Here is a 9,818-nt window from a genome sequence, read left to right as displayed (position 1 = left end):
AAAAATTAAAATTCATTTTTAAATGTTCAGTCAGTTAGAAAGTAGGCTTTTTTTGTGTCTGAACACGAAACAATGATGTAACTCACATACTACAGCTGTTTTCTCTGGTTGAATAAGCGTTTTCTATTTAACTCAGAACAACTTAAAGCTAACTGGCACAGCATGGTTTTTGAAAGATTGAAACTTTTCACTGTACAGATGTGTCCAACTCAGTCCAGCTGCATTTACTTACCAAGAATTTAAGAAGCATTGAAAATCCGTTTAACCCTCATCCGCATTAGAGTGTCATTTTGACACTATTTCAAGTTTGAGTGCTTGTAACTTTTTTCAGAAGCTTCAAAAAACAAAAATTTCTTCGGGGACCCTAAATGAATTCAAAAGTTCTTTAATTTTGCATCCTTACTTTATTTATGGACGAACCCTGGAAGCCTGGACAAAAAAACTCCCTTTTCCGACTTGCGTGTCGTACGTTTCTTGGTTGGAAATTTTCTATTGATAGTAGTTCACATTTGCTTGACACGACACGCATCATTATTTCGTCTGTCGGCTTCGCTCTCTGCCCAAATCACCACCCACCGTACCTACTCGGAGAGCAAACAAACACGTTTTGCTGGACGCGCTGCTTGTGGTTCTAGAAATTCAGAATGATTTTACGTTTATAATTTTCATATTTTTGTGAAATCTCACAGCGTAAATTGTTGCACCTCACTAGAATTTAGATTAAATTCCTTTTTCAATGGATATAGTTTTGATTGCTTCAAACGGCGAGATAGCACTGAAAATCCGGGTACAACCTGACGGTGGACCACAAAAACAGATAAAATTTCAATTAGTGAAAAAATCGCGCAAAGTAGTCAACTTTGAAAAATTCCAGTAAATTCAATTTTTGTTGCATCGAAAATCTAAAGACAGCAAAATGTTAGAATTTTAATAAAGTTTGTAGTCATATTTTTTAAAAAACTCTACCATCGCTCAAACAGTATTTACTAGCAATCGAATGAAAGATAGGTTTTTCAAACCACTTTTTTGAACTTTTTGTGACCATTTCATTAAAAAAAATTTAAAAAAATATTTCTTTGTTTAATGATGTAGACATTAAATTCAGCTTTCATATGTTTCAAGCAAATATTTTTTTGAACGTGTAATAAATGAACTACAGCAGTTTTCCTGAGGCATGTTTTCTCGGATTTTTTTTCTTTCATGCTGAATAACGAGAAAACTAGAAGCTTTAGCTATATATAATGTTTTAAACATATTTTACTGACGTTACAAGGTTTCTAGTGATATAAGTTTCTTTATAATCGGTTAGATATAAAAAGAGTTATGACGATTTTAGCTTGGAGTGTCAAATTGACACTCTTAGTGCTGATTAGGGTAATGAAATCTAATGCGGATGAGGGTTAAACAATTAATGATTAGCCTAAGCTACTGTATAGTTTTATACTTAAAAATTATAAACATGAAAATATCAAGTGTGATCTTGGTTACAAAAGCATTTTATTTATACAAAATAACATTTTTAAAATAAGTATCTGTAACATATATTTATTTATTGATTAACTTTTAAGATAGCAACCTAGACCTTAAGAAAGGGTTTTTGTTGAGGAGCTTCTAGATGGCAACTTACTATTTTTGTGAAATTTGTAACTTTTCAGTAATAAAAATTCTCAGAAGATTTGATTTCCGGTAATGCTAAAATATTGACCCATTGGCTCTTTGCACAAAATAGATTCTTTTTAGTTGTTCGGGATTCAATACTATCCCGATCAGGAGGGAAAACCCAGCAAACATTTAAGAGGGTATATCGCAGGAACAACAGAATTATTCAAACAAATATACCAGATGAAAAGATTGTATTAAACTTACCAGAAAGTGGAGGCGATATATCTACAATGACAAGATTTTAACGATTCGATTTTCCCACATAAAGCAAAATATACGAATTTTAGTAATTTCAGTAAAACGAAAAAAAAATTGTTGGCTGTCCGGTATCTTACCACTATGCCAACTCAAGTTAGCGCTCAACTGTCGAGCTGTGCGGTCGCTTTTTTTGACGTAGCAGATTTCGAAAGTCGTTCACGGACTATTTCTATACAAAAGTCAAAACCGTCGCGAAACCAAGTATCGGTTCGCCGTATTGTGGCTTCGTGATGGGGAGGCGCGAAAATACTTTTCGCGTCGACTTTTCGCTTCTACCAAAACCACCTTCTTACGAGGACGTACATAAGTTCATCGCGCATAAACTTTGTTTAACGCGAGAAAATGTACTGATGATTCAGCCAAACCGCCGAAGCGGATCAGTTTTTGTTGAGGTCGTTGACCTTAAACTCGCCGAGCAGATCGTCGAGGAACACGATAACAAGCATGAGGTTGTTGTCGACGGTAAAACCTACAAAATTCGTGTGACGATGGAAGACGGGGCTGTGGAAGTGAGGATCTTTGATCTAACGCGAGCAGTTTCCAACGATCAAGTTGCCGACTTTTCACGATCGTATGGCGAAGTGCTGTCCGTACGGGATATACTGTGGGACGAAAAATTCCTTTTCGGAGGAACACCAACGGGCGTACGCGCCGCACGAATGATCGTGACCAAAAATATACCATCCTCCGTCGTAATCCAAAATGAAACGACAGCGGTTGTATATAAGGGCCAAAGGCAAACCTGTGTTCACTGCTGCGAATTTGTCCACACAGGAATTCCCTGTGTGCAGAACAAGAGACTGCTGGTACAAAAACTTACCGCAGACCAATCTGGTAGACTTCTATACTCCAACGTAGCGAAGTTCTACACACAACCACCACAAGCTCAGGCTAGAAAGCCAACAACAACCAAGGCGGTAGCCTCGGACCCAACTCCATCCAGCTCATGCGGCGGCAACGCTATTCAAACCGTATGGAGCACATCTCTCAGATTTCCCCTTTTTTTCCCCTCGTTTTGACAGATTTAAGCTTTTTTCTTCAGATTTAAGCTTTCGTCTCCTATGCTCTCAAGGCAAAAAAAGCTTAAATCTGAGGAAAAAAAAGCTTAAAAACGAGATTCACGACCACTTATTTAAAAGATGTTGGTCACACGATACATAGAAAAATCGTGTAACGTTGCAGCCGCCTGATCCAGCTCAAAATCAACAGCTTCGACCCAACCGCTCCCGAAACAAACAGACACCGACAAAATGCCACCTCCCGTAGCCGCATCTAAATCCGCCCGACCAGCAGTCGCGCGTAGCGATGTTGACATTTCACCCGATGGAAATGACTCTGACAAATCTGATGCTTCGAGTACCAGACAACGACCGAAACGACTTACGAAAAAACAAAAACTCGTAGACGGACAACAACCCGAGCCCGAGAGAGAAGCCCGCTCGTGATGCCTTTTCTCAGCTGTAATATTGGTACAATAAACATTAATACTATCACAAACAACACAAAAATACACGCTCTAACTACTTTTATACGTATAATGGATTTTGATATCGTATTTCTACAAGAAGTGCCTAACAACCAACTGAACTTTCCTGGGTATACGGTCTTATGTAATGTCGATGAGTCCAGAAGAGGCACCGGAATAGCTCTCAAAGACCACATCAGATTTTCGCACGTCGAAAAAAGTCTTGATAGTCGCCTTATAGCCGTACGTATACAAAATATTACCTTGTGCAACGTGTATGCTCCCTCCGGAACAGCTCTTCGAGCTGATCGAGAGCGCTTCTTCAACAGCACACTAGCATTCTATCTTCGTCACCCTACCGACCATATCATTCTCGGTGGAGATTTCAATTGTGTGATTCGTCAGAGTGATGCAACGGGAATCAACACCAGTCCAGCATTGCAAACAGCTGTTCAGCAATCTCTCCTTGTTGATGTGTGGCTACAACTACATCCTAGCGACTCAGGTTATACCATGCGGCGGCAACGCTATTCAAACCGTATGGAGCACATCTCTCAGATTTCCCCTTTTTTTCCCCTCGTTTTGACAGATTTAAGCTTTTTTCTTCAGATTTAAGCTTTCGTCTCCTATGCTCTCAAGGCAAAAAAAGCTTAAATCTGAGGAAAAAAAAGCTTAAAAACGAGATTCACGACCACTTATTTAAAAGATGTTGGTCACACGATACATAGACAAATCGTGTAACGTTGCAGCCGCCTGGGTTATACCTACATTTCCCACAACTCTTCGTCTCGACTGGATCGCTTGTATGTGTCTGACAGCCTTCGGAATCAAATACGAACCGCAGCTGTGCATGTCGTTTGTTTCTCCGATCATAAAGCCCTCTCTACCAGAATATGCCTCCCACTACCGGATCAAAGCCCCGGTCGAGGTTTTTGGTCGCTCCGACCGCACGTATTGACAAATGAAAACATCGAAGAGCTCCACGTTTGTTGGCAGTTCTGGGTCAGACAACGTAGACACTTTGATTCCTGGATCCAATGGTGGATATCATGCGCTAAGCCTAAACTGAAGTCTTTCTTCCGCTGGAAATCCAAAATTGTTTTCGACCGGTTCTATAACGAGCAGCAACGTCTTTATGGGCTGCTACAGCGAGCGTACGATGCGTACTACCAAAACCCGGCACTAATCCAAACCATCAACAAACTAAAGGGAGAAATGCTCTCGCATCACAGGCATGCGGCGGCAACGCTATTCAAACCGTATGGAGCACATCTCTCAGATTTCCCCTTTTTTTCCCCTCGTTTTGACAGATTTAAGCTTTTTTCTTCAGATTTAAGCTTTCGTCTCCTATGCTCTCAAGGCAAAAAAAGCTTAAATCTGAGGAAAAAAAAGCTTAAAAACGAGATTCACGACCACTTATTTAAAAGATGTTGGTCACACGATACATAGACAAATCGTGTAACGTTGCAGCCGCCTGGAGCCTGTGGGACAGATCTAGTAGTTGCGTACGCCGATGACGTAACTGTGATCGTGACTTCTACCGAAAAAATTGATGCGATCAAAGGAATTTTCGAGAGCTTTGAACGAGTATCGGGAGCGAAGTTGAATCTGCAAAAATCATGTGCCATCGACGTTGGAACTATCAATGGATCCCCATTGACTGTCGATTGGTTAAGGACGGATCTCGGAGTAATTGTTGTGGAAGTGGCCGTAGGTTGGCCGCAATGTGGGTCACTAGGGAACGTCTGGAAGGCAGCAATGAAAACACGAGAACTTTTCTACTTAGCTAAACGCGTGAATATTCTTTGCTCGGTTTTCTCTGACTAACGGAAGTACAAAAAGCGTGGGGAAGTTTGACAGCTGATAGCAAGATGTATACAATGCAAGGTGTGGCAAATCAAGGAATGTAATTTAAGGTGAAGCAATCTAAATTTATAACAGCTCTTCCCTCCTAACAAATGGAATTCAAATACATTTCAAAGTAATAAGTAAGCTAGGGTACAAATATCTCTTTCACAAATCCAGCTTCTTAGGTGGTCGGATGACCCGTCCCGAACGTCTTGGTGATTGGTGATCGTGGCTACGACCAGTGTTGGCAGCAGCTTCTCTTGGACCCAATGCGACTTCGGTGACTTGATCCTCTGTAGACCTAGCTGGCATGGATGGTGGCTTGGTAGGAGACTTCGGACCCGACGGCAGTACTCTTGGAGTCACAGGTGTGTTCATGGTAGTTCGCTCGATGGCCACAGGTACTGTTGTCTCGGTAACAGGATCGTTCTCAATCAACACAGGTGTAGGTTGATCGTTTTTGTTCGGCAGATGTTGTCCTACTTCTCGGATTTGGTCTTTGTGGCGTTTCCAGGTTCTCCCATCATCGAGTCGAATATGATAGTGCAGTTTTCCAAGTTTTTCAGAAACCACACCGTATTTCCATTTCTCCTTGTTGAGGTAATCTCTGGCCGCAACTCTCGCCCCCTCAGCGATGTCGCGCACCTTACCATCGATCTTCTTGGCTTCGGTTGTTGAATTTGGAATCAGCAAATCCAAACGAGATCGTATCTGTCGGTTGAACAGCATCATCGAAGGCGATTTACCAGTTGCTGGGTGTATCGTCTTCCGGTAGGCCAGCAAAATCTTGCACAACTCAGCATGTATCGATGATCTGTCACACTGCAAACTCTTCAACTTCGCTTTGAATGTCTGAACGAATCTTTCGACTTGACCGTTCGTCGCAGGATGATACGGTGCACCCATCTTGTGATAGACTCCATTCATTTTCAAAAACCTTTGAAACTCCTCGGACGTGAATTGAACTCCACGGTCGCTCACCAGGACGGATGGAATTCCGTACGTTGCGAAGTATTCACGACAGATTTGGATGGTAGTAGCAGTAGTAATGTTATTCAGTATACGCACCTCAGGCCATTTCGTGTAGGCGTCCACAAGCACAATAAAGTATGTGTTCATGAACGGACCAGCAAAATCGACGTGAACTCGTTCGAATGGTGCAGTCGGTGTTTCCCAGCAGTGCGTCGGAGCTTTGGTGGGTTCAGCCCTGGTGGACTGACAGTAGTTGCAGTTGCGCACGATCTCCTCGATGTCTTGATCGATCTTTTCCCACCACACGTATCCTCGAGCGAGAGCCTTCAATCGATTTGTGCCGAAGTGTGTAGAGTGTAGTTCGGCAAGCACTTTCACTCGCAAGCACGGAGGAATGTAAACTCGAATCCCTCGCATGACGCAGCCTTTCTGCACCGTGAACTCCTGTTGATCTACGCCGAAACGGTCTCTAGGTTCGACGGTCTTCCCATTCCGCAAACCTTCCAGCAGTACTTTCACAGACTGGTCCGTAGCAGTAGCTTTAGCGAGCTCCTCTACGGTCAGTGGTAATGTTTCGATCATGTTGATTTCCAGGTAGTCCGTCTCTTCGATGACATTCTCCGGAGTTTTCTCCTTCAGCGGTAGACGTGAGAAAGCATCGGCATTGTAGTGTTGTCCGGTAGGCCTGAACTTGATTTCGTAGTTGAATGACTGAAGAAATGTAGCATAATGCTGCATTCTCAGGGCAGACATTTTCGGGAGACCTTTCGCGTCGGAGAAGATCTGCTTCAATGGCTGGTTATCTGTTAGCAGAGTAAATCTCCTCCCGTACAGGTACTGGTAAAACTTGCGAACTCCAAAAATGATTCCGTATGCCTCTCGGTCAACTTGCTTGTAGGCCTGTTGCGTAGCATTGAGCGTTTGAGACGCGTATTGGATTGGTCTTTCCGAACCATCGGAATAGACGTGGCTCAGTACTGCACCGACACCATAGGGTGAGGCATCAGTAGCGAGAACTAGCGGCAGGGTTGGGTCGTAATGAACAAGGAACTTGTTGGACTGCATTTCTTGCTTGACTTTGCTGAATGCTTCTTCGCATTGCTTCGACCACTCGAAACGGACGTCATTCTTCAACAGGTTATTCAGCGGGTAAAGAGTCGTACTAAGGTTTGGGAAGAACCTTCCATAATAATTCACAAGTCCAACGAACGAGCGAATCTGTTCCTTATTCTCCGGTCTGGGCATGTTCTGAATGGCAGCGATCTTCTTGTCAACCTTGTGGATACCGTTTTTGTCGATTCTGTACCCACAGTATTCAATCTCGTTCGCGAAGAAATGGCACTTCTCCAGGTTGATGCGCATGTTGTACGAACTGAGGCGCTTCAGAACTTCTTCAAGCCGTTGCAAATGTACATGATCATTCGGACCAGTAACCCGAATATCGTCCAGGAACACGGTAACACCAGGTATTCCATTCAGTATTTGCTCGATCAATCTTTGCCAAATCGCAGGTGCAGACGCAATGCCGTACATCAGGCGCGTCGGCCGGTATAGACCCTTGTGTGTATAAAGAGTCAGCACTTCTCGATCATCCGGATCAACTTCCAGTTGCAGGTACGCTTGCGTCAAGTCGATCTTCGTGAACTTCTCGCCTCCAGCAACATTGGCGAAAAGCTCCTCAATTGTCGGCAGCGGATGATCGTCAACTACCAGATTTGGATTGACAGTAATCTTGTAGTCACCGCAGAGTCGCACTTTATTATTGGCCTTTGGGACTGGAACCACGGGAGTCGCCCATGCACTGTGGTTCACTTTTTCGAGCACTCCATCACTCACCAACTTGTCGAGCTCCTTCTCAACAGCACCACGTAAGGAGAAAGGCACTGTTCTGGCTTTGATGTAGACCGGATTCGTATTTGGCTTCAGGCATAGCTTGACGGACAACCCTTTTATCTTTCCAATCGACTCGTCGTAGAGAACAGCATACCTCTCAACAAGCGATTTCACAGCAGCAGGCGTTGTTTTCAGCGGCACAGCAGCAGCAGCAATCGTATGGACATCGTGGTAGGCGATCTTGTTCAAATCAACTCGCATCACCGACAACCACTGACGTCCCAGCAGCGGATGTTTCTTCACGTTCGAAACGTACAACGGCAACAGCATCGATTTTTCTTTGTAATTTACACTCACTTTCAGCATTCCTCGGATTTTAATTTTCGTATCACAAAAACTCACTAGCTCCAAGTTAGACGGTAGCATCGCATTCTCAGGAAAGTACATTTCTTTGTCTTTCACACTTATTATTGTTACTGGAGCACCAGTGTCCACTTCGAACCGTATCGTAGCACTATTTACGTTCACATCCAACCAATACTTTGGGGATGGTGACACGGTGACACCGTCTAACTTGCACACTTCATCCAAGGATATAACCTCACTTGCACTTTCTTGTGATTCTTCGAGTAAATTTGCATCCGATTTTACGCTCTTGGTGTCACTTTTCGCGTTCTTCTTCATCTTTAGGCACACTTTTTGTAGATGTCCGGATACTTTGCAATGCCTGCACACCGCATCCTGGTACGGACACTTGTTTGCGAAATGATCTGGACTTCCGCAACGAAAACATTCACCTTTCTTCTTCCCGGCATTCATATTTTCACTCTTCTTCTTCTTGTTTTTATTCGACCGGGTGGCTTTCGCAGATCGAGAATGGTCCACGAAATTCATTTCACTTCTTCCTTGTTTCAATTGGATCTCTCTTCCGCCTTTGTTGGAGAGCTCCATTGAAACCGCAGTATCCCGGGCACGATCCAGAGTGAGATCCCGCACTTCAAGCAGCCGCGCTTGAATGGCACGATCCTTCAAACCAAAGACGAACTGGTTCCGCAAAGCAGTGTTGAGATATTCGCCGAAATTGCAGGTGATAGCAAGCTTTCGAAGTGCTACCAAGTACTCGTCGATTGTCTCTTCCGGTCGTTCATCTCCTTGTTTGCGGCACTTGAAGCGGAAATTTTCCAAAATCTCCAACGGCACAGGATTAAAATGCGCCTCCAGCAGGGCCACAATTTGAGCATACGTCTGCTCTTGCGGTCTTCGGGGTGATAATTTGTCACAAACGATATCGTAATTTTCTCCCCCCATATAGTGCAGCAACATAAACAATCGGAAATCCTCCCGAATGCCGAACAAGGTGAACGAAAATTCTAGTCGGTCCACCCATCTTGACCACTTCATTCGATTTCGGTCGAATGGTTCAATTGTGAAAGATGGCGGCACGGCAACTGGAACAGCAGCAGCAGCTGGGGCAGCAGCAACAGCACGATTTGCAGGCGGATCGTCCCGATACATCCTTTCCAGCGTCCAAAACCACTCGTCGCCAAATTAACTGTTGTGGAAGTGGCCGTAGGTTGGCCGCAATGTGGGTCACTAGGGAACGTCTGGAAGGCAGCAATGAAAACACGAGAACTTTTCTACTTAGCTAAACGCGTGAATATTCTTTGCTCGGTTTTCTCTGACTAACGGAAGTACAAAAAGCGTGGGGAAGTTTGACAGCTGATAGCAAGATGTATACAATGCAAGGTGTGGCAAATCAAGGAATGTAATTTAAGGTGAA

General features: G+C 43.7%; 1 protein-coding gene across 1 annotated transcript; it reads right to left on the bottom strand.

Annotated features, from left to right (window-relative positions):
* Window positions 1-5,398: 5,398 nt before the first annotated feature.
* On the bottom strand, window positions 5,399-9,553 carry LOC129752356 (uncharacterized protein K02A2.6-like). The gene has a single exon (XM_055748145.1). It carries the CDS (start codon window positions 9,551-9,553, stop codon window positions 5,399-5,401), a length of 4,155 nt encoding a protein of 1,384 aa, XP_055604120.1.
* Between the last annotated feature and the right edge of the window lie 265 nt (window positions 9,554-9,818).

This window comes from Uranotaenia lowii, chromosome 3, assembly GCF_029784155.1.
Source record: "Uranotaenia lowii strain MFRU-FL chromosome 3, ASM2978415v1, whole genome shotgun sequence".
Taxonomy (NCBI): Eukaryota; Metazoa; Arthropoda; class Insecta; order Diptera; family Culicidae; genus Uranotaenia; species Uranotaenia lowii.
This window is presented reverse-complemented; position numbering and strand designations above follow the sequence as displayed.

Coding starts and splice junctions, on each gene's coding strand:
- LOC129752356 (XM_055748145.1), bottom strand. CDS start 9,553: ATGTATCGGGACGATCCGCCTGCAAATCGTGCTGTTGCTGCTGCCCCA.